The sequence below is a fragment of the Cynocephalus volans genome, chromosome 6, assembly GCF_027409185.1.
Source record: "Cynocephalus volans isolate mCynVol1 chromosome 6, mCynVol1.pri, whole genome shotgun sequence".
Taxonomy (NCBI): Eukaryota; Metazoa; Chordata; class Mammalia; order Dermoptera; family Cynocephalidae; genus Cynocephalus; species Cynocephalus volans.
In genome coordinates this window covers 118,280,962-118,306,874 of record NC_084465.1, presented here as the reverse complement: position 1 = coordinate 118,306,874, position 25,913 = coordinate 118,280,962, and the positions used below count along the sequence as shown (strand labels likewise).

Here is a 25,913-nt window from a genome sequence, read left to right as displayed (position 1 = left end):
CCGAGCAATAGAGCGGGCCTTCTAGAAGAGAGCCGAGCTGTCGGCGAACCCCAAGACCACCGAGAGCGGAAGTGGAGGAGCGGCCGGAAGTAGACGGAACTCCACGCGGAAAGACGGGCTTTGACAGGAGCCGGCGCTGAGGAAAGGAGGAGAAGGCCATGGAGTTGGGCGAACTGCTCTACAACAAGTCCGAGTACATCGAGACGGTGCGCGTGTCCAGACGTCCGCCCTCCCCTTTCCAAGCCTGAGTCCCTTTGAGGCCTGGCCGCGGCCGCGTCTGGTCCCCGCCCCACCCACACTGGGCCCCTTCAGCAATTAGTCCGGGATTACCTAGTGATGCTTCTTGTGTCGTCTGGCCTTGTTATTTAGTCCGTGCATGGCCGGTTTCGGCTTTTTATATTTATTCCCGATTTTCTCGGAGGGATTAAGTACCTTCCGCATGGCAGGACAAGTCCCATCCATCCCAATATTACTGACAATTCCAGGCTTTGGGCCCTTTTAAACTATTTTTTTTTTTTTTGAACTAACGTTTCGTAATCTGTTAACGTGTATTAAAAACTATTAGGTTCTTTATAGTCAATACGTGATAGGTATGTAAAACGGTAAAAACAGGGCAAGTGCTCAATTAACGTTACTATTATTTTGTTTCTCTCTGCAATCTCACAGCTGTTTGATACGGGGAAAGTCACTATCCTCGCTTTAGGGCTGTAAAACTGAAGTATGGAACTGGGACTTGAATCCACGTCTCTGCCTGATGCCACTAAACGATAAACCTATCACTCCAAATTCTGCATCCATTGCTTGAATCCCTAGTATCCTAATCCATCCTTGCCTTTTTGATGTTCCAGACTCATTCCGTTGTAGACAGCACCTCATTTCAAGTCTTTTCCTCTCCAGTATGAGCTTTCTTGATGGAGACCTGTAGCCCAGACACCCGTGCAGTTTGCTCACCTCAGTTTTCTGTTGTTTCTTTTAGGCGTCTGGGAACAAGGTTAGTCGCCAGTCAGTGTTGTGTGGGAGCCAGAACATCGTTCTCAATGGCAAGGTAAGGTACAAAGTCAGCTCCAGGATGCATAGCTTTGCTTGCTTTCCACTAATTATCACATTAGCAGGGCTGAGAGAATGTTGTCACGTCTCCCATTTATTGTACACTTTCCAATTCTCTTTCTTTTTTATTTTTAGTCTCCAAATTGGAGTTTATTGAATGCAAAACAAGGTTCAATAAAAGGAGGCAAAAGAAAGCCTTTTTCTTTGTATGCCAGGCGCAAAATACAATGGTACCTAGAACCAAAATTATTGTACAGTATTGTAGCATGCCCTAAACTACTGGACACCAAACACAAGTAGGCAATAAAGTTTTTTAAAGTAGCAACTCAAGTAATGCTCATAAAACTGTCTGTTTAATAATAATTTATAATTCGGTATTAAACTCTTAAAATTAACGTGAGAATTGGGAAAGGTATTAAAATATGAGACAAATATACAAAATGGAATCTGAAAGGCTTGGAATCTTATAGTCTGAATAAATTGAAATAGCAAAGAGGTGAATATAAACCTGGGTATAATATTAGAATATTTCAAAACCAGAGAAAATATCACAAGATCTATATAAGCTTGACAAACACTGAAGTTCATAGTTTTTTTTTCTGCCACCTGGAACACCTAATTTTGAAATTAATTTTCCTTTAAGTGTTACATCTCTAACTTCCAGACACTATAACCAAAAGATCACAAATATTTTCAGTAGAGACACAATTATTCTCCATTAAGCCCATCATACCATAAGTTTTAATGGAAAAGAAATATAGTTCAGTAATTGCAACTCAGACACACTGTTTCAGCACAGAATTAGAAAATTCAGTTAACTCCATGAGACTCATTAGCAAATGTGTAGAGGTTTTTAAAGAAATCCTTCAGCAAATTCTGAGATGCTTTCTGTGACTTCATAGGGAAGTTTTTTTATTTTCTTGTGATGAAATATGTATAACAACTTGCCATTTCAACCATTTCTTTTCCAACCATTTTTAAGTGTATAATTAATTGGCATTAATTACATTCACAGTGTTGTGCAACCATCACCACTACTTCCAAAACTTTTTCATCACTCCAAACAGAAACTCTGTACTTGTTATGGAATAACTCCTCATTTCCCATTCTCCTCATTCCCTGGTAGCTTCAATCTGCCTTCTTTCTCTATGAATTTGCCTATTCTAGATATTTCACACAAGTAGAATCATGTAATATTTGTACTTTTTTGTCTGTCTTATTTCACTCAGGATAATGTTTTCAAGGTTTATCCATGTTGTAGCATATCAGAACTTTATTCCTTTTCATAGCTGAATAATATTCTATTGTATGAATGTACCACATTTTGTTTATCTATTCATTGTTTTTTTTTTTTTTTTTTTTTTTGTCTTTTTGTGACCGGTAAGGGGATCGCAACCCTTGGCTTGGTGTCGTTCGCACCGCGCTCAGCCAGTGAGCGACCGGCCATTCCTATATAGGATCCGAACCGGCGGCGGGAGCGCCGCTGTGCTCCCAAGCGCTGCACTCTCCCGAGTGCGCCACGGGGCCGGCCCATTATCTATTCATTGTTGATGGACACAGGTTGTTTTCACATTTTGGCTATTGTGAATAATGTTCCAATGGATATTGACGTACAAGTATCTGTTTGAGTCCCTGTCTTCCGTTATTTTGAGTATATGACGGTACTTCAAAAAGTTCAAGGAAAGATTCATATTATCTTGTAATTCGATTTTTCCATGAACTTTTGAAATACCCTCATATGCCTAGGAGTAGGATTGCTGGGTTGTATGGAGATTCTATGTTTAACTTTTTGAGAAACTTCCAAACTGTTTTCCACAATGCTGCACCATTTTACATTCCTACCAGCAATGTACAGGGTTCCAGTTCCTCCACATTCTCCCCAACACTTGTTATTTTCTGCTGTTTGGATGATAGCCATCTTAGTGGGTTTGAAGTGGTATCTCATTGTGATTTTGATTTGCATTTCCCCAATGATTAATAATGTTGAGCATCTTTTCATGTGCTTATTGGCCATTTTTATATCTTTAGAGAAATGTCTTTTGCCCATTTTTAAATTGTGTTGTCTTTTTTGTTGTTGAGTTGTAGGACTTCTTTATGTATTCTGGATATTAAACCCTTATCAGATATATGGTTTGCAAATATTTCCCCCCTTTTTGTAGATTGCGTTGTCTTTCTTCATAGTGCCTTTTTTTTTTAATGGCTGGCTGGTAGATAGTGTCCTTTGATGCACAAAAGTTTTTAATTTCAGTGAAGTCCAGTTTATCTGTTTTTTCTTTTGTTGCTCATGTTTTTGGTGCCCTCTCTAAGAATGCATTGCCAAACCTAAGATCATGAAGATTTACTGCTATGTTTTCTTCTAAGGGTGTTATGGTTTTAGTGCTTATATTTAGGTCATTGATTCATTTTGAGTTAATTTTTTACATGGTATGAGGTAGAAGGCCAACTTAATTCATTTGGATATGTAAATACAGTTGTCCCGGCACCATTTGTTGAAGAGACTATTCTTTCGCTATTGAATGATCCTGGCACTCCTGTAGAAAATCAGTTGGTCATAGATGTATGTATGAATTTATTTCCATACTCTCAATTCTATTTGCTTGGTCTATATGTCTGTCCTTATGTAGCACTATACAGTTTTGATTACTGTAGCTTTGTAGTAAGTTTTTATTCAGGACATATGAGCCTTCCAACTTTGTTCTTTTTTAAGATTGTTTGGCTATTCAAGGCCCTGTCTTTTTAAAAAGATGTTTTATTTGACAATATGTACACAAAAAAGTATATATGAATATATGTTATAAAGCATGAAAATTAAATCAACACCCCATGAACCTACCACCCAACTGAAGAACTAGAACATAATTAACATACAATAACAAATACTATCTTCACGTTCTGCCCCTTTCTTCTGCCTCCCTCCAAGAGGAAACCACTATCTTGAATTTTGTGTCTTATAAAATTATTGTTATTTAAAAAAAATTACCACATACATATGTATCCCTAAATAATATGCCTGTATATTGTTATATTGTTTAACTTTCCTTGGTTTTCTGTGACTTTTTTAAAAAAATAAATTCAATTATTATAATAATGACAGTAGGAAACACTTATATTACACTTACTAAGTTTCATTATTTTCAGTTTCCATTTCTAAGATTCATTGTGGTCTTTGCATTTTCACTGCTGTGTACAGTTCCATTTATCCACTCTCCTATTGGTGGATAGTTACTTCGTTTCCAGTTTTTTGTTCTTATGAACAATCCATTTATATTTCCTGCCCATCTTCTTTTCAGAACTTTGTCATTTCTGTTTTCCTGAGCTCTTATATCAGATGTCACAGTGCCTTTGGGGATATAGAGGGATCAAATAAGTAAAGAAGACTGTGTGAACAACAGAGTGATGGGGCCTGGTGACTTGGAGAATATATGACCAATCTAAGCTTAAGCTGATTGTTGCTGTGGGGGAATACAAGCCTGTACGTCCAGAGCTTCTGATTTTTTTCCAAAAGAAACTGAAAATCTGGATTTTTTTAAATGCAAAATGCTCTACTATTCAAATAGCAACATCTAATTTAAATGATTTTATAAAGTGCTGCATGGACCAAACAAAATATGTTTGCAGGTGCCATCGTTTGACCTCGAATTTGCTACCTCTGCCTTGTCCATTGTTGAGTTCAATCAGCTCTCTGCTTTGGTATCATTTTCTTCCCTATAAGGGTGCTTATAGCCACCCTCTTTCATTTTAATGCTCTGTTGCTTCTATTTTGAATCTGAATTTTCTTCCTCAGCTCCGCTCCTGTGAGATAGGAAATCAGGATTTGAGTCCTTCCTAAATTTCTTTGACTACCTGTGGTATAATTTACTTCTTATTTTTTGTGTGTGTGTTTGCTTCTTCAGAGGGAGTGTAATTTAGGCTGTCTGAGGGATTCATATGGATTTTCTTTATTTCCAGATTAAGAGCCATATTTATTTAAAACAATAAAACAACAACAATTACCAAATACCTGGAACTCTTGGAATTCTGTTTTCTTCAAACAGAACAGGAAGCCATTTTCTCTGATTATAGATAGAAACATAAAACTGAAAACAAAGATAGAAGTAAATTAAAGATATCAGATGAAAGAAGCATATACTAAAAATAGACATGTCTTTAAGCTTGAAGAAGATAGCTTTTGAAAATAAAGAGGAACTGTAGTACTTTACAGTCAGCAGCAGATGTGAAAGTGGTTTTTTTTGCTAGTAGTGGTTTTAAAGACTGAACATATGCAGGTGAGATTGGTAAACTCTTCCAGGTATGAGTCCATTTCTCTTTTAGTATCTTCTCAGAGCCTGGTGTTTAGGCTAGTGATTTATCTACATTCACCTATATGTCAGGTGTTCCTCAAATACCTGTTTAGGCTGACCTTCTGTATTGGGCCCCAGACCTTTATTTTTGACTGCCTATTGCTCATCTCACAGATGCCTCAAATTCAACATTTCAGAACTTAAATTATAATACTCATAATTACTTAGCCTATTCTAGATTCTCTTTCTCTTACCCCAACAGCCAAACAATGACCAAGTCATATAGATTCTCTTCCTTTTTTTCTTTTTCAACAATTTATTATGGAACATTAAAAAATTCATCTTTAGTGAGGTATAATTTACATATAGTAAAATGTACCCATTTTAAGTGTGTAGTTTGACAAGTTTTGACTGATATGTACATTCTGTGCAACCACTACCACAATCAGTCTGTAAAATATTTCCACCACCCTAGCTTCCTTGTGCCCCTTTGCAGTCAATCCCCATCTACCCGTGGCCCTAGGCAACTACTGATGTAAAATTAATGTAGATTAGTTTTGCATTTTCTAGAGTTTCTTATAACTAGAATCACATACCCTTTTAAGTCAGGCTTCTTTCAGCATAATATTTTTGAGATTTATCCATCTCATTGCATATATTAGTAGATTTTTAGTTTATCCCTTTTTGTAGCCAAGCAATATTATTGTGGAACTTTTAAGACAGGTACAGAAGTAGAGAGAATATATAATGAATTTTGCCAGCTTCTACAATTAGTAATATTCTGACATTCTTGTTTCATCTCTAAACCCATCCTAGTTTGACTAGACCTAGTTTCACTGGGGTGGGATATGGGAGGCTGGAGTATTTTAAAGCAAATTGCAAACCTTATATTATTTCACCTCATAAATACTTCAGTGTTTATCAAAAATATTTAAAGATTTAAAAAGTGACTACAGTACCATTATTATTATTATTATTTTATTTTATTTTCTTATTTTTTTTTGTTGTTGGCTGGCTGGTACAGGGATCGAATCTTGGACCTTGTTGTTACCAGCACCATGCTCTAACCAACTAAGCTAACTGGTCAGTCCCTATTATAATAAATATTTTTAAAGTACTTCCCTAATATCATCTAATTCTCAATCCATGTTCAGTGTCTCCAGCATCTCAAGATATCTTTTTACAGATGGTTTATTCAAATCAGAATCCAAACAAAGTCATGCACACATTGTGTTTTGTTGATATGTCTCTTAAGTCTCTTTTAATCTGTAACAGTCCTCTTTCCCCAACTCCTCTTTTTCTTCATGCTATTTATATATTGCAGAAACTGGATCACTGTCCCTTAGAATTTTCATATTTCTAAATTTGGCTGATTATCTCTACATGGAGTTGTTCAATGTGGCCTTTATGCCCCTCCAAATTGATGGTTAGATCTAGAGGCTTGATCAGATTAATTTACTTTCTATTTATTTCTCTTTTCCACACGCACAGCTATTGCCTTGGATAAGCCCCTTTATTTCTATTTACCTTGATCCAGTATAGTCACCTAAAGAGTCATTTTCCCTATAGTCTCACCTGTATCCTCCATTCATACTCCAGACTGCTTCCAGAGTAATATTTCTAAAATGATAATTTAGTTATGTTAATCCTCTGTTTAAAATTTTTTTTTGATTCCTTATATCCTCTAGGGAAGATAAGTCTAAGCTTCGATGCTTAACATACACAATTCATCATGATCTGGTCTCTTGCTTGCTTTTTCTGCTATAACTTCAGCCATATGTACTTTTTAAAAATAATTTTTTACTCTATTCATTTATTCAACAGACATTTCAAAAATGCCCATTCTTTACCAAGTATAGGGCATTAATCCCTCTAGGCTACTGGGTTGTGTTACTCAGCCCCTCCAGGCAATCTCTACTGAAGCCAGATCTTATGCCTTTCAGTGTAGCACTTAATCTGATTCCAGAGGTTGGGAGATGAAGCAGAACTTCAGTGGGTCCACCTCTGTAAGCATGAAGTTGGAAATAATCAATAGTGTTAGGAAATAAGACAAAGGTAGGAGTAGCCAGGATTCTCAATGAGCAAATAGCCAAGGCTTGGGGAACAGATGGACCTGAGTGAATCTAAAGAGATGTATAAACTGGGTCTGCTCTAGGTGTTCTCAATAAATGTTCATTCAGTGAATTCTATTCATCAGGTATTAAGGGCAAATCTTGTGATATACTGGCAACATCACTAACTGCAGTCAGTGTCATGAGAACAATTCTCTTTTTACCTTACAAAAGGTTGTCTCTTTTTTTTTTTTTTTTTTTTTTTTTTGTCTTTTTCGTGACCGGCACTCAGCCAGTGAGTGAACCGGCCATTCCTATATGGGATCCGAACCTGCGGCGGGAGCGTCGCTGCGCTCCCAGCGCTGCACTCTCCCGAGTGCGCCACGGGCTCGGCCCCAAAAGGTTGTCTCTTTTGACAGAACATTTGATGCAGTGAGTCATAACATAATTCACAATCAGTGTCCTGTTACCTACTCTTTTTTGTTGTTATGTTTTAGGCTATGTTGGTAATTTTTAAAAATATGTTTTGTTTTATAGACCATTGTGATGAATGACTGTATTATCCGAGGGGATCTGGCAAATGTAAGAGTTGGACGCCATTGTGTTGTAAAGAGTCGTAGTGTCATAAGACCACCCTTCAAGAAATTTAGCAAAGGGTATGTGATTTGATTACTTTGTTTCAGTCTTGGGCAAGATGCTGCCAGCGGTGATGGTCTACATGTGTTGAGTTGTGGTGCAATGAGCAGGTCTATCCTGTTGTTTTGAGCACTGGGTAAGAGTTTGCCATAATGAACACAACTCTGGTGGTGGCTGTCTTAGTCCGGTTGATGGTTGGTTGCTAGAAATAGAATCTACTTAAGCTTGTCAAAGCAAAGGGTGTTCTGATTAAACAGACATGGGCATATTTGATGAAACCTAAGAGAAGAAAAAGAAGCCAGGCTTCACAAGGGGCTAGAACCTGGAATAGGACAGCTAACCAGAATCAAGACAACTGTTCTATCCACCCTTCTCTGTCTCCAAGCTTATAGTGTTTCTTCTATACTGTCCTTCTGTTCACATTTCTGCTTCCCTCATCTCTCTCTCAGATTGGCTATATCTGCCCCCTTTGCTCATGGGGTCCACTTTGCTGCCTCTGCCCCTTATTTAGATCATGTCTCCATTTAGGCTTCCCACAGATACCAACCAGAGATCTTATGTATTAATCCCATATACTCGAGAGAAAAAATCTGACTGCCTCAGCTTGAGTTAAGTACCAATCCCTGGTCTAAACAGCTGTGACTCAGAAGGCTGGGTCAAGTCAGTCCCACTGATCCCTCAATGGAAATAAGGACTGTCCGAGAAAGGACATGGACGGGGCAGGAAAAGAGACCACCATGCCTGTTGCAGTGGAATTCTTTTTGCCTCTCTTCTCCCTGGCTAATTGCCTTCCTGGTTCCTACCTATGGCACCATCCAATAAGTCAGCAAGCACTTATTGAGTGCCTTTCTTATGCCAGCCACTGTGCTATAAACTGAGCATATATAAAGATAGATAAAAGAGAGTTCCTGCCTCAAGGTTTTCAAAATCTAGTGGTAGAAACAAATAGCTAGTACATAGTGTGATACTATAATATGATAGCTACTATATAATGTGACACCCCTGTCACAGGGATATGAACATGGTTAGGGAGGAACAGAGAAGGGAGCAACTAATTCAAACTAACTATACTTAGAAGTATATCATGCAGGAGTGATCCCACATTTCCAATAATGATGTTGGACTCCAGGCTTTCCCTTACATACAGGAATTGGATCAGGGAGTCATTGTAAATCATTCATATGAAAAATATTAACTTTCTGGCTATTGGAATAACCAGAAAACCTTGTGTACCCTTTTGTGGTTTCATACAGTGACTGGTACTCTGCTAGAGTTGTTGATTCCAATTTCTGATAATGGCATTATTGACCTGGATATGGCCCAGGAAAAGCACCAAGAATGAACCAGGGGGTTATTGGTGAATGGAGGGATGTGTAAATAGGAATAGTCCACGTGAGAAATATAGAAATATGAAAAAAACATGAAGAAAACGTGCATGTGGATTTTTCCCCCTGCATATCATACCAGAACCTATAAAATTTGGAGTTTTTAATTTAAAGTTAAAGAACTGTCAGTACTGCTGTAGACTATGATGAGATCAAGGAATTCATTGCCGCACAAGGGGTGCAAACTAAAAATACTAATGGATTAAGGAAGATTTAAATAAATTATAGGTCTCAAAATCTAGAACCTGTAGAGGAAAAAAATGTGAAAAAAAAAAAATAAATTATAGGTCATGAAGGACAAGCATCATTTCTGACAAAGTATTCCCGACAGAATAGAACAGGACTGGAAAGAGCTAGTGACCATCTGGCTACTTTATATTAGTTCCAGTCCAAAGATTTTACATCCCGAGGTACTGAAATTACTAATAAATGTGATCACAGAACTGTCAGTGACATTTGAGGAATCCTGGAGAATGGGAATGATGTCAGAAGTCAGGAGAAAACCTGCTAATTCCTACTCATACTACAAGTCTTGGCTTAAATGTCACTTTCTTTTTTTTTTTTCTTTTTTCTTTTTTTCCAGAGCATATATTATTTATTTTGTTCTACTTACAAAACTACTCTATATTTTCATGCAAAATCCCAGGCAATACACATTTTAAGGCATGACAAGTTTCACAAATCCTAATTAAATTTTCAGTTCAGTTAAGTTTTACTTTTAATGGTCCCTGTTATTCTTATAATTGAATCTGCATAATACAAAACACACACACACACACACACACACACACACACACACACACTCTCACTCACTCACTCACGCACTCACTCACTCACTCACTCACTCACTCAGCTGTCTATCCCACCCAGCTTTAAAAATAAGGTTCTCTTCTAGGAATATAAACTGAGCACCTATGTAAAGCAGGTTAATTTTCTAAGAAAATAGCATATTCAAAATAAAGTGTTTATGTTCATTCAAAATTTTAGTTTCTGGAATTTCAAGGGTAAATGAAAAAACTTGTGTTTACCTTGTCTATAGAATTTATGCATTTTTAAGTTTCATTCATGTCCAGGGTCAGCCTTGGTCTGTCTTCCACAAAGAGATCTTGTTGGTCAGTCTACAAGTAGCATATCTCCACTCTTATGATGCTTTCAGCTGTCCTTCACTTGAGGTCAGCTTGCTAGACTTTTATATAATATTCCAGATGCGAATGGACCATTGCTTTATTCAAGTGTTAGGTTAAATGTCACTTTCAATTAAGCTTCTCCTAAACCCCTGGTCTAGGTAAAGTCTCCTTGTTATACACTCTGATAAGCTGGTATTTTGTCTCTGCGGCACTTATCACAGTTTTAACTAATTATTTATATAATTTATTTAATCTTGTTTCTTCTCTTGATTGTAAGCTCCTCATGGACAGGATTATGTCTCACCATTGTATCCCCAATTCCTAGCATAGAATTTAGCACAAAGTAGGCACTCAGTAAAATCGATGAATGAATAAATTTTCAGAATGTAGAGTGCTGGAAATTACAGTCCATAAACCTGATGTCAGTCTCCTGAAACATTATAGGGCAGATTACTAAAAATGTGATTGGTGAGCACTTTCAAAGGAAGCAGGAATGAGCAAACATTCATTTATTTTTATTTGATGCCTGCCCTTTTAGCTTTTTTTTTTTTTTTTTTTTTTTTTTTTTTTTTTTTTTTGTCGTTTTTTCGTGACCGGCACTCAGCCAGTGAGTGCACCGGTCCGTCCTATATAGGATCCGAACCCGCGGCGGGAGCGTCGCCGCGCTCCCAGCGCAGCACTCTACCAAGAGCGCCACGGGCTCGGCCCCCTTTTAGCTTTGAAGATCTTGCCCCTTCTCCTTTTGCCTTGCTGTTTCCTTGCACATTTCTTTGGGCTGATATTTCTGATTTTTAGCTAGTAGTCTCATTCATCTTCAACATAATAAAATTTCTCTAGCCTGAGGATTCTTTTTTGGCTAGAAACAGTCTTATTAAGAAAAGATGATGAAGTTGAGGATGCAATCTGTAATTCTGTAAACTTTAATCCAAAGTACATCACCTTGACTTTTCTTTGTTCGTCTTCTTTTCCTTCTCTAGCGTTGCATTCTTTCCTTTGCATATCGGGGACCATGTCTTTATTGAGGAAGATTGTGTGGTCAATGCAGCTCAGATTGGCTCTTACGTTCATGTTGGCAAGAACTGTGTGATTGTGAGTATGAGACTTGGCTGGCCAGGCAGCCTCACTTTCCCTCTAACTCCCATCCCTCACATCACTGGGACTCTGCTTCTGTGAGCAAGTAGGGTAGTAGTTCCTGATCTTCCCAAGGTTGGATCTTTGTTGCTGGATTTGGGTTTTTTCTAGGCATTAATAATAATGGCTAACTTTTATAGAACCTCTTCTGTATGATGTTAAACTCTTTCCCTTGATTATTTTATTTAATCCTCACAACCATCTGAGGGTGTTAGGTACTGTTATTAACCCTCTTTGCAGATGAGAAGACTGAGGGCCTTAGATAGTAAGGGATTTGACAAGGCTAGTAGAGCTGGGATTTAAACACAGGCAAAATGATTAGCTATGCTGCTATGTGGTCTGCTTTTTGCCTTACCTCATGGAGCTTACAGTTTAATGGGGGCAAGGAGATCTGAAGGGTGAGTCAACATTGATGCTGTAGACAAGGGGAGGATGGTCATTTCAGGAAAGGGATTGGCATGTGTAAGGGTCAGAGTCACCAGAGAGCACGACATTAAGGGAAGTGCAAGTAGTTCAGGGTACACATGGGGCCCTTGCTTAGCAGAACCTGCAGAGCCTCTGTCCATAAAAGCCTTGGCACCAGTTTGTCTAACGCAACCAAAGCTTTTTACAAGGCCGAGTTTCTTGCTGTTTCTTAGATGAAGAGCTTGATTTCAGTTGGGATTTTAAGAGAACATCCTGGGTGAGAATGTTAATGACTAGCGGTGAAATGCCTCAGTGTTTGGGAAAATGTCTCCTACGTTTTAGATTTGTACCTTAGACTAGATTCTAGGGAAAGCCAAGACCATGTTTCTTTTCTTTTCTTTTTTTTTTTTTTTTTTAAAGATGACCGGTAAGGGGATCCCAACCCTTGACTTGGTGATCATAGGGATCCGAACCCACGGCCTTGGTGTTATCAGCACCACACTCTCCCAAGTGAGCCACAAGCCAGCCCTTCATGTTTCTTTAATGGCTGCTCGCATTAGTACTGAGCCAGCTCTCTGCTCTGGATAAGACTCAGACCCTGAAGTATCAAAAAACGTGCAGAAGCCATGCAGTTCACATTGTAGGAGCCATGAGGGCACAGCAATGGTGGGTGGTGCGATGGAGAACCACATTGCAGTGAAAACCATGTCAATCTGACTTGCTGCTCAGAGTCAAGGGAAGTGGTCGTTCTGCCAGATACTCTCATTCTAGAGGAATTCCTTAGTGTGTACGTGAGGCAGGAAGTCTTTGGTTTAGCCTGATGTTGAAGAACGGGGGAAGATAGTAAAACCCATCCTCTCCCCTCACACTGACTGACAAAAGCTAGCCGTCAAAGCCACAGCTGGTTTTTCTGTTATTTTCCTTCGCAAAGGGAAGACATCACCATAGCAGCTTAGTCCTGTAACCTTGTCATTTGTCTCCATAGCAAAATGTTTGAAAGTTTAAAATCCAAATTCTATTTCCAGTGCTTAGGGAATTCTAGTCCTGTTGTGAGGTGCTCTGCTTTTTGTGCTACTTTTCAATATATCAATTTATGACATAGTCATTGTTTGGTATTGGCAGTACTTGCTAAGCCTTGACAAATTCTCAAGTAATCTTGAGAGAAAGATTCCTTTAGAATTGTAGACTCTCAGAGCTAGTAGGAACTCTTTTAGAGTCCCCCTGTCTCCATGACACACAGATCCTTCCCATGTGGTAGTCTAACTTCTGCTTAGATATGTGAAGGTGTAGGTGTTAATCAGAGTTGCTCAAATACCTGAAGGAAAAGCTTAACAAGCAACATTAATAGGTACTGTTATTGTACTATGAGTTTTACATTTATTATTTCTTTTTTTTTTTTTTTGTCTTTTTTGTGACCGGCTGCACCGCGCTCAGCCAGTGAGCGCACCGGCCATCCCTATATAGGATCCGAACCCGCGGTGGGAGTGCTCCTACGCGCTCCCAGCGCTGCACTCTCCCGAGTGCGCCATGGGGTCGGCCCTACATTTATTATTTCTAATCTTGACAATATCTGGTTTTATGTCCTGTTTCTTAATGAGGAAAGCAAGGCTCAGAGGTGCTAACTAACTTGAATAAGGATATATAGGTAGCTGTAATACTAGTTATATGGTTCTTGACTCCTCCTTGAAAAGTTCTCCAGGGAAGAATAAAGAAGTGGTTTTTAAATCATCAGCTATTGCCAAGCCACTTATGCCTAAGAAATACCTGCATTTTTTATTTTGCTGCTATTTAACTGATCAGTCTACCCAGAATACTTCTGAAACCCAATTAAGCATCATTTCTTGAAGTGGGCAGAATGGCCAACTAGCGGACAAAGCAGGTGCCTACAGGCTGTGTGGTGGCTGGTGGTGCACAGTGAAGATTCCTTTCCACTGTTACCAGGGCCCTTTGTCTACAGATCCCTACATGGAAATGTGTCACGCCTTATGCAGCATGTTATATTTCCTTTTACTCAGTGCCCCATGTGCTTAGTCTGAGTTCTTAGGAGCTTAGGCATGACTGGAAGTCTTTGAATTAATATTATTCTGGGGGTCACTAGGGGAGATAGCCAATTGCCATATTTTTGAAATTGCCACTAGCAGGTAATTCATGGAAGAGAACTTTCCAAGGAGGAATGAAGAGCTATAGTCATAAATTCTGAGTGAAAGATGTTGCCAATTATTGTCAAGCTTATTTTCCACCCAATTGGAGACAACTTAGCCAACCAGTTAAGAAATTCAGACCTTGGGGGGTATAAGCTTTTTTAAAAACTCATTTTGCAATCTACCTTTTCCTGGAAATACATATGATTTGCATATTTAATAATGGGGGAAAATTTGAACACCACCAAATGAAAGTGCCGTTCATGTTCTCTGATAAAATCTGAGTGGACAGGTTAGCATCATGCTGGTATTTGTTAAGATTTCCACATTCTTAGCCAGGTATATTTAATCACATTGTCTAACCAGAATACAAATGAACTTACAGGCCCTGGTGATGTAAACACAGTCAATATAGATTGAAATTTTCATTTACTCAGGAAGTAGCGTGAGGCACAATTTTAAACTGTATGCAGAAGCCGCTCTTTTTCCTTAACTTATGAAACAGATGAGTCTCCTGGCTCTTATTTTTTGCCTTCAAAATGCTACAGATCGTGGCCTAATTGAAAAGTGATAACAGTGGATAAAACCAAACATAAGGTTCAGCCCAAACATTCAAATAACTGTCACTTGCCCATGGAAAAACAAATGAACTAATAAGTTCATATCCAAATGAATTTGTCAAGACTCTCCAGTTGGAATTGACAAAACAGCAAATAAGCAACCCGTAAAGTGGTAGGTGCACAACAGAATGGGTTGGCTAATGTAAACCAAGAGTACAGGAGTGGGTCCTGATGTCATAACCAAATGGCTACAGTCGTTCAAATGATGTCATGGGAATCAGTCTCCATTCCTTTGCTGTTTTCCTCTGGGGGGTTCACTCTCAGGGTGGCTCCTCCTTCATGGAAATAAGATGGCTGTTCCAGGCTTCCATCCTATCTTCTGGAAACCCCAGTGGAAAGCACTTCTTTTCTCAGTAGTCCCAGCCGGAGCACTGAGTTTGAGATTCATCAGACCAATTCGGCACATATGTTGAATCCCTAAACCAGTCGCTGTGGTCAGGCTTGGGGTTTAGTGTGTGGGCTGGGAGGCAAACCACATGGATTGAGATGGGGATAGGGTGATTTCCAAGGAAAATATAGGTTCTGTTACCAGAAGAAAGGGGAATGGATATTGGACAAGTGAAACAACAGATATCCACTAAATCGAATAAAAGAGAAAATTAAACAGAACTCTTAGAAGAGTAAAATTCACATAGTCTGTAATACCTAAGATAAGCTGTACTGTTCCTAGTATACAGCCCTCCCCTCAATGTTCTCTCTCTCTCTCTCTCTCTCTCTCTCTCTCTCTCTCTCTCTCTCTCTCACACACACACACACACACACACACACACACACACACACACACACACACACACACACACACACACATCCCTACCTCCTCATCAGGTACCACCTGAAGCAGGGAATTGTGACCAAGCCTCTTGTCACTGTCCCTGGCTATTATATGATATCATGAATGGAGAAAATATAAAATAGCATTCCACACAGCAGACTAGACAACTTTTACTCCCATTTCATTATCTATTTCCTATTAACAAGATTTTAATTTTAGGGGCGTCGGTGTGTGTTGAAAGACTGCTGTAAAATTCTTGACAACACAGTATTACCTCCAGAAACTGTAGTCCCACCATTCACCGTCTTCTCAGGCTGCCCAGGTAACCTTGGATGTCTATTGTTTTTATTTTAACCTCCTTAAAACTCAATTTTATTTTTTATTGCAAAAGAAATGTATGCAATTTCTGTCCAACTTGAAAATTCACCTGTTACGAAGTACAGTTGGCCGTCTATATCCATGGCTTCCATATCTGCAGATTCAACTAATCAAGGATCAAAAATATTCGGAAAAAAAAAATTAAAAAAAATAATACAACAAGAAAAAAATAATACAAAAAAAAAATACAGTATAACAACTATCTATATAGCATTTACATTGTATTTGGTAATACAGGTAATCTAGAGATGATTTAAAGTACATAGGAAGATGTGCATAGGTTATATGGAAATGCTATGCCATTTTATAAAAGGGACTTGAGCATCCATGGATTTTTGGATCTGTGAGGATTCTTGGAAATAATGTCCTATCCATACTGAGGGATGGCTATACCTAGAAATGCTATCGAAAATATAACAAGCATCTTTTTAAATGCATAATTGGGTTCACAAGGAAATTATCAAGGGTCAAAAACAAAGAGGAAAGTAAACCCTCACTTTAAGATTGCATGGGTTGATGCTGTCTTCATAATAGAGTGGGTTTAGGGCATGAGAGATAAAGCCTTGGATCCACACATGGCAGAGAGATCCTCAAGTACTTTGAAGGGTTCTCCCTTAAGGAAAGGTTAATATAAAACAAATCTGCCACCAACACAGGGAAAATACAAGCATTTCTCTCTTGGCTTGGGCTCTTGGGTAGAAAAAGAAAAAGTCTAGAGAATTTTAATTATGGGCTGCCCCTCACATTGGTTGGGGGTTTGAATTTATACTTCCTGCACGGTCCTGAAGTCCCCAAACTGATACCTCTGGGACACCTGAGAGGAGCAAACGCATTGTCTCTTGAAGTGGCTGGTAGAGTGCCCACAGGTGACCCTTGTGAGTGCAGACTTCCAATCACAAAATAGGAGGGAAAAGTAACACATGCTTATCCCAGAAAACTTGGGAAACACTGAAGAGCAGAAGGAAGAAGAAAACCTCACACTCCCTCACTCCCACCTCAAGATAGCAGACCTTCTCCATATTTTACACAGTTGAAATCAGGTAGCACACACAGAGGTGCACTACAGATTCATACATGGAAGATGATATGAAGAGACAGATTTGAGAGTGTATGATAACCACTGCTGGGTGGTTTAATTGTTTTTCCAATTAAAAAAAAAAATCTCATTCAGATTATTGAATATGTGTTTCAAAGATGTACAAAATAATCACTCAGATTCTGGGAGGCAGTTGGCCATTCTGCTGTGTCATACATCTCTGCTTTTGTAGAGGAGAGAGAAGAGAGTTTTGTTTAGTAGTTTTCTCCACATTGGGGTTCCACTGTGAAAAACTTTAGCTGTTCCTAACAGTGCTGGAGCAGAACAGCCCAATGATTGTTTTAAGTGATTAGCAGACATGCATTTGATCTGAGGTGAGAAGGATATTGCTAGAGAAATATCTTAATCTCTTTTAACTTCTTCAAGTTCCTTAGAACCAGATCTTTCTTTTCCTAGGACTCTTCTCAGGGGAGCTCCCAGAGTGTACTCAGGAGCTGATGATTGACGTCACCAAGAGCTACTACCAGAAGTTTTTGCCCCTCACACAAGTCTAGTGTCTCTGCCTCATGTCTTGAATTTGCCGGAGCTCTAAGATGAACTTGGGGACACAGTGAACCAGTCAGCATCTACAAAGAGCTCATATGTCTTTGACACCTTCCACCCTCCTTTTCTTTAAAAAAAATTCTTTAGTTTTTTAATCCATGAAGACTCTAAGCTCTTAAGAATTTAATAACAGAACTTCTGGAGGAGTTGTCTTCTAATGCTATGCTTACACCTTATCTATTAATAGTCACTTCATGCCATTATCTGTGGAACACAGAATTATCTGCTCCCAACATTCTAACTCCTCAGTGCTGTGGGTGGCTGGATCTTGCCTGCAACAGGCCCGCAGAGGAGCAGCACTCTCCCAGTGTGAGGCCGTGTAGCTGGTGTGCTACTCATGGCCATGCACTGCCCACACCGAGTACCACTCACATGGATGATGCTTATATTCCTGCTGCTAATGCACTTGGCCAGTTGCCACAGTTTCGCATAATCTTGGGGAAGAAAAATGTTCACCACTTTTCAGAGCCCAGATCCTGTTGGCTATTAAAATTGAAGGGAGGGGGCGGTTAATTTTTCTCTTCCCAAAATAAACTTAGTTGTCCCAGGGGTGGTTAATAGAAGACTTTCTAGCATTCTGTACCAGGGCCTTTGGCTTTTACTGAAAGGGGGGACCTCAGCACCCCAGATTTTGCTTTTGCAAAGTTCCAGATTTGGGTCTCCAAGTGGATGGATCAGTCATGTAGTTACTCTTTACTTCAAAGTATTTGTCTTATTTCATTTATGACACAGCATTTGTGAACACTTGCTCCCTGGTCTAGAACCATTCAACCCAACCTGTATTTGCTATAAACTCCACATTTCACACCAAAATATCTGTACTTGATCCTAATCACGTATATACATGAGGACCTCTTAAAATTGCCTTGTGGTCACAGAGCCCCAGGAGTAAAGGAAGTTGCCAGTGCTGTACTTAACCATCTCTTCTAGCTAATAGTAAAACGCTTCATGGTTCTGCTCTGACATCTTGGTTTAGAAGGAAGATTTAGAAGTGAGGGGCTGAGAAGTTGGCCTTGCTTAATGCTCTGATCTGCTGTAAGTGATTAAAGCACAATGTTCAGCCTTGAAGGTTAGAGTCAAGTAGGAGCCATCTTGACTTAATATCCAGTTGTGGGCTTTGCAAAACCTACTATATGTAATCATCTCTACTAGTTCAATTTAAAATTCCTTTGGTTTGCTGTTTTTTTGTTAGTACATTAAAAGAATGACACATGGGACAAGTCATTTGACTGTGATCATGCTCTACCTGCAGCAATGGCTGCTGCTATTCCTCGGGCACTTCACAACATGCCTGGTGTAGTGTCACGGGCTTGACAGTCACTAGCCTGCTTGTTTCTCACACCAACTCTGTAAGGCGGATGCTATTCCTATTTTACAGGTGAGAAAAAAGCTCAAAGACATTAGATAACTTGGTTCAGTCCATGCAATGAAGAAATGGCTGACCCAGGAGTCACAACATGTCTGTCTAGCTCAACAGCCCACACTCTTCAGCTCTGCCCTGCAAAGATGAGACAAGCTTGCCCTTGGAGTACATCTGCTGTGCGTCCTGTCTGATGCCAGCAGTCTCTGATGGTTGCAGTTTTGGGGGGTCACATTTTGGCATCTCCCCGAGGTCCTTTCTCTTTTTGTGCCACTGAAAAGGGGGATCTTGGAATTGGCAGAGTTTATATCTCTCTAGGCTAACCTTTTGCTCGCTACAGAAATCTTCCAGGGCATGCCTGAAAGATTACCATCCAGGCTGTGTTTGAATACATCCAAAAGGAAGCTTGCCACCTTATGCAGCTCACTGTCTATTTTATTAATGAACAACTGAAATTAAGAGAAAATGGGTTTATTTTTTTAAGGCTTTTAAAACAAATAATTTAAAAATCTTTAAGTAATTCAATTCAATTTCAAAAATTCAATCCAATTAGTAAAGGAATATATAATGAAGTAGATCTTCCCAGCATAGAATTTCAGTTCCACATCCTACTTCCCAGAGGCAACCTCTCTGAACAGTTTTTGTTCTATAAGATAAGTCTGTGCGTGCACCAGCAGACATAGATGTATACTCCAACTTCTCTTATTATTCACACAAATGGGAGCATAGGATATGTGCTGTGCTACATCTTTCCTCTTTTATGTAATATATCTTAGAGATTGTTCCATATCGACACTTATGGGTGATTAAAAAAAATAGCATTTGCTAACATGTACAGAATGTTTACCATGTACCAAGTGCTCTTCTGAGTTCTTTACATCTATTCTTTTAATGCTCACAATTAACCATGAGGTAGATACAGTTATTATCCCCAAGGAACAGAGGTTAAGTAAATTGCCAAATTTATACAGCTAACGTGACCATGAATCTGGGCATCCTGACTCTAGAGCCTATACTTTTAACCACCATGCTGGAATCCCTCCATGTTCTAATACCTTTCATTTCCCAGAATTGTGTCATCTGGCCAGCCTTTGCTGTACAGGGAGCTAAAAAAGTATTTTGCTTTTTCAGGCAAGCAAGGAAAAAGGGGTTTGGGAATGGGTATTGGATGAGCCATCCAACAGAGTCTGCCATCGGCCCAGTGTCTCCTCTGAGAAGATGGCTCCTTGCAATGTGCCCCTATGTCTTGGAGCTACAATTGTGGTCTGACTAGTTGAATGAGAGCAGGTTTCCTGGGAGAACTATACTTCCAATCATTACATGGTGTCTTAAATTTTTGTACTATGCAGTTGGCATTCTATAGAGGAATATGCAAACTAGATTAGACAAAAATCCAGTTAGAAAGCTTTGTGGCAAGTGACAGAAATCCAACTTGAACCAGTTTAGGCAAAAAAGGAGTATTATTGGCTTACACAACAAATCATGGAAAACAGTAGCTTGAGTGGCAATATAATCCGAACCTTGGCCAAGTTATTTAATCTCTCTGTGCCCTAGTATCCTAAACTGTACAGCAGGAATAACAACAGCACCTGAGAAAGTTGGTGTGGATTAAATGAGGTACTATATATAAATATTAAGGACATTTCTTGGCACTTACAAAGCACTGTGTACACAATAACTTATTATAGGGACTACCGTATCCACAGGTTTAAACTCCACCAGGGCTTTTGGTTTTTTATACATTTTTCATCTCACATTAGTAAAAGTACAGACTGGGCTGCTGTAACACAGAAACCACCAAAATACAGTGGCTCAGACAAGTTAGAAGTTTATTTCTCTCTCGCCTAACGGTGTGGAGATAGGCAAGTGGTCCAGGGCAGGTAAGTGGCTGGGCTCCAGGATGTCATCAGGCACCCAGATTCCTACTGTCTTGTCATATGGCCACATTTAGCTATAAGGGAAGCTGTACATTTACATCTTTGTAATTTACAGAGAAATTTAAATCTCTAGTTGGGCAGCCAAAACTCTGAGGAGGAAGGTTCTGGTAGTTAAACAGAGAGCAGCAGAATGGACATTGGGAGACAGCAAGCAAACTCAACCAAACCTCTGTATTGCCTTCATTTACTCCTACTGCAAGTGGGCTTTCTCCATGCATTTGGGGACATGACAGTTAATAGCTCCAGACTTGCATCCTTCCAGCTTGGTGACCCTTAAAGAAAGGTTTTTTTCCCCTTCCAGTTCTAATCTGGAAAGTCCCAGAGAAAGTTCTCAGTGGTTTGTCATGAGTACCACGCCCTCTTGGGTCAATCACTGTGGTCAAGGGAGTTTAGCCCTATGATTTACCCAGTCTGGGTCATGATCTTTTCTCCATCTTCCCATGGTGGGGAAACAGCAGAGTTCATTACCAAAACAAGGTGCTAGGAAGACAAAAACAATAGCTTCGACAAACAGTAAATGAGTCTATAATTATGTACTGATATTGTTTGAAAGTGTGTTGACAGTTGTCAGTCCCAGCTGGACTCTGTCTCCATGGTGGCTCTCACCCCAGGGACAGTCCGTCACCACTTTTTTTTTTCTATTCACATCCCGACTGCAGACCATCAGACACTTTTATAACCGCAGAGAAAAAAGTCTCTTGTCCTCCGAATACTGCCAGAAGAGCAGGCAGATGAGAAAGACCATGGTTGGGCCTGTTTCCTGTTGGCTTAGGGCAGAGTAGGGATTTATTGGCTCATGTAGATGAAAAGGCCAGGGCTACACTGGGCTTTAGGCTGGATCCCAGGACTCAAAACAGTGTCATCGGGGATCTGTCTTCTGCTCTTGGCTCTGCTTTCTGTTGAGTTGGCTTTATTCTCAGGCTTCACAGGGTGACCCCATGTCTCCAGTTATTGGGGGAAAGAGCTCCCTTTCAATGACAAAACCCCTGGATTTGGTTATCCTTGGTCCAGACCAGGGATGTATCCAACTTCAAGTCATCACTGTGGCCAGGAAGATGGAATACACTGATTGGTTAGGCCTGGGCAGGTACCCACAGGGACTGAGTTGCTGCCTGTTGGTTGTGGTGGAGGGCATTATTACCAGAAGAGACAAAAGGGTGCCAGGGCAGGAAAAATCATCAGGTGTCCAGTTCAGGTCTCTTCCCTTTCCATGGATATCTTCACTTTCTTCTCTCTCCCTGCCTACCCTTACCCCCTGCCCTATCTTTCGTTACTCCTGGTCTTGGGAGGTACCTTCTAAGGGAACTCCTGATGGGGTACTGGGCCTGGATTAGGGGGCAGAGGGAGGATGTTGCTTAGCCAAAGTGGGGTGTTCATAAAGAGCCATTTGGAGGATGGTCTTTTGTCTGTAAATGCATCCTTATGGCTCCCATAGCACCTTATGGAGGGTCCCTTGTCAGGGTCTAGATAGAATTTTAGTCAGGTACCTGTGATCTTTCCTGATCCCACACTAGCTGAGACTTCCTGAGGAGCCAGGCATGAGCCTCTGGGTTATTCAGCACATGCTTAACAGAGGGATCGACCATATATGAGCCCCACGCCTGGCCCCACTCCAGTTCCAGATAAGTCTCATGTTGCAGGATCCCTGGTGCAGGGAACAAAGTTGAATGATTGACTCCTGTTGACTGATTCTGTTTTGTATGGCTGCACAGATCCATTGTGGTTGGATGGGGTCGGTGGTGGCTTCTGAATTAGTTACTTCTATATGAACTAATTCCCACCAGACCCAAGGCCACAGTTACTGTCTTAGTCACTGACCCATCTGGGTAACGGCAGACTTGAAATTAATCAGACAAACATTGCTTCTATTTAATACATCCTTAGAAGTTTCTCAGCTATTAAGAAGGGGTCTTGGTGCCTAAGGAGGCCTCTCGGCATACTGTTCTGGCTGTGAGAGCCATGATTTTTCTTGTCCTTTTTCAGCTGTGTTCATCTTAACCTTTGGTGTCTGCTGAGTGCTCTTTCTGATTTCCCAGAGGAGCATCCAGAGCATAAGGAAGTAGGGCCAGAGAAGTTGGGGAACATAAGGAAACATGACAGGCCCAGGAACTGAAAAGGTCTGTCAGACTCTGAGCTTCCTGTGAATACGGACAGGTTCTTCTTTATTTCAGTAACAACAGCAACAACTGACATAACCGTGTGCCTGGTACTGTCTGAGGTGCTGACAGTACATTTGCAGAATCTCTTTTCAAGAACCTTAGGAGATACGCACATCATCTAGATCAAAGCCTAGGAAATGGGCACTGTAATTATACCCATTTTATAGACATGGAAATTGAGGCACAGAGAGGTTAAATCATTTGCCTAAGGTCACACAGCTAGTAAGGAGAGCAGCTGGCTTTGGAACCCAGGGTTCTTTAGACCATGAACTTGAACGATACTGTTTTTTGGTAGGGAGTGAGTGAGTGAGTGAATAAACATGTCTGGGATTTACGGACTGCCAGACAGACAGTGAAAGCCTGAGAGGCAGTGTGCAGGTGGTGTGCTTGGGAGTCAGCAGAGCTGGGTTGGAATTCAAGCTTTACTGCCTCCTGGCTGTATAATCTTTGGTAAGTAACCCAAGGTAAATGAGATCATCTCTCAGAAGCTCTTAGTTTAGCCTTGTTTCTGGCACATGGTAAATGCTCAGTAAGGGTTCACTATTAGTATTGTTATTACTGATACTCAGTAGATAGATTGTATTAATACACCATAATTACAACTACATAAAATTGAAACTCTATGTTGACAAGGACTGGAAGAATATGAAAAAATGAACACAGCTAATTAAAGGACATAAGGGAATTAGGGACATTTTCTTAAATGCTTCATCATTTTTTAATAGATGTTTCTAAATGGAGCAAGTAAAACATACATGCAGTGGGGCCCCAACAGGCCTTTGAATGTGTGAATATAAAACACTCTAACTTGTTTTTATTGGTTGATTCCATTGCTTAAAAATCCTGCCTTATGATATGGATACCCTAGGTTGGGGTTGGAGAAGTGTTCCTAGAGGGGGGCCTGTGCAGAAAAGATTTACAGTGCAGGCTTGTAATGTTAACCCTATCAATGCTGAATTTACTGCTAGGGGTTTGATTAAATTTGCAGTGTGTGAAAAAAGGGAAATTTTTTTTAAAAAATGGCTTTATATTTTGTGTCTGTTGCATCTGGATATATGATAAAATAGATTTAAAATGCTATATGCTTGTAATGTCATAAATAAAAAAGGTGTTGGTGGGATACAATTTTCTTGCCTTTTTGTCACCAGTGGATAGTTTATAATTAAATTCTTTGGGTACTGGAACTAGAATGAGTCTCTGTAACTGATGATTTTTGCTGTGGTTTGTGCCTGTTAGAGCCTCTGGAAAGAGGGAGACATGAAAAGAGAGGCAATCTCTAGATGGAACTACACATTTGGAATTTGAAAAAGCAGTTAAGTTGCTAATGAGCGCTTGTTGAAATCAAATGTCTGACCCTTAGAGGCTGATGATTTTCTAGTCTGATGTGTATATTTTTGAGTGGGTCAATTTGGACTCTAGGACTGAGAAGATAAAAAGAAAGCCTTGCTTGTGACTTGGACTTGGACACAGCTGTCTGGCACTTAAGCATGCCTTTACTGCCACTGAGGAAAAGTTGCTGGCTAGTTTGGAATCCTGAATTCACAGATCCTAATTGCCTGGACTTAACTAAACTGAAACCTGCTACTGTCTGCTGTGGGCTGTTGGAGCCTCAGCACAAGCTAGGCTGAACTGAAAGCAGGCACAGGCTCCAGGAACAGTACTCAGATTCTGGGACCGTTGGAGATTTAGGACCCCCTCCGTGGAGCTCTAAACTGTGAAAACATCCTGCATGCTGGCTGGACCATCTGGGTCATATACAAATGCCCATGGGAAAGGGCTTACTCTCTGATCTAAAATCAAGCTGCTCATGGGCTCTTTGCCTCTAATGCAGAGGCTAATTGCATTCTCAACTTGCGATCCCCTCCAAAAGCTGTAAGTTGGAGGAGGGCACATCACAGGGACTGTGACTGTTTTTTTTTTTTTTTTTTCCTGCACCACGCTCAGCCAGTGAGCGCACCGGCCATCCCTATGTAGGATCCGAACCTGTACTCTCCCGAGTGAGCCACGGGGCTGGCCCTGTGACTGGTTTTGACAGATCAACTCTGGACCTTCTCTGGGGTTGTCTCCCTGCTACTGACTCATATTCAGCTTTCTGGATTAGTTGCAGCTTGCCACAATGGACTGATAGCCTGACTCAACTTCCCTCCCTTTTCTCCTAGTACACACATCTTAGTAAGGTAGGTTGATTATTAAAATGTAGCTGTCCTCAGAAAGAGATTGGTCTTTTCTAGACTGCGCACTGGATAAATAATCAGGACAAAAAGGGTAGAAGCTTATGTAAACTCATTTTGAAATTTTGGATAATTCAGGATTTCATCCTTTTTTCATTTGCTACTGTTACCGAAACAAAATATCACAAACTGCATTGCTTAAACAACAGAAGTTTATTTTCTTACGGTTCTGGAGGCTAGAAGTCTAAGAGCAAGGTGTCGAGAGGCTTGGTTTCTCCTGAGACCTCTCTCCTTGGCTTGCATATGGCTGCCTTCTTGTTGTGTCCTCATGTAGTCCCTCTGTCAGTGTGTCTGGGTCTTAATCTCCTCTTTTTATAAGGACACCAGTCATATTGGATTAGAGGCTACCCTAACAGCCCCACTTTAACTCAATCACCTCTTTAAAGACCTGTCTCCAAATATAGTCACATTCCAAGGTACTGGTGGTTAGGAATTCAACATGTGAACTTGAGATGGGGACACAATTGAGCCCGTAACACATCATTACCAATTCCTGAATGTGTCTTCTGGTCAAGTTGTGTAAAAATGCTTATCTGCAGAAATGTTTTTGTGCCTCTTGCATGCAACCCTTCCAGGTAAAAGACCCGAGAGATGATTGAGAAATGTAAAGATAG

The 25,913-nt window shown here is 40.1% G+C and overlaps 1 protein-coding gene across 1 annotated transcript; it reads left to right on the top strand.

Moving 5' to 3' along the window:
* The first annotated feature begins 79 nt into the window (after nt 1-79).
* Nucleotides 80-24,193, top strand: DCTN5 (dynactin subunit 5). The gene is made up of 6 exons (XM_063098854.1): nt 80-206; nt 977-1,045; nt 7,916-8,034; nt 11,504-11,615; nt 15,815-15,917; nt 17,466-24,193. The coding sequence occupies exons 1-6, from the start codon at nt 159-161 to the stop codon at nt 17,561-17,563; spliced, it is 549 nt and encodes a 182-aa protein (XP_062954924.1). The 5' UTR covers nt 80-158; the 3' UTR covers nt 17,564-24,193.
* The last annotated feature ends 1,720 nt before the right edge of the window (nt 24,194-25,913 follow it).

Coding starts and splice junctions, on each gene's coding strand:
- DCTN5 (XM_063098854.1), top strand. CDS start 159: ATGGAGTTGGGCGAACTGCTCTACAACAAGTCCGAGTACATCGAGACG. Junction 207..976: donor AGTCCGAGTACATCGAGACG/GTGCGCGTGTCC, acceptor TGTTTCTTTTAG/GCGTCTGGGAACAAGGTTAG. Junction 15,918..17,465: donor CGTCTTCTCAGGCTGCCCAG/GTAACCTTGGAT, acceptor TTCTTTTCCTAG/GACTCTTCTCAGGGGAGCTC.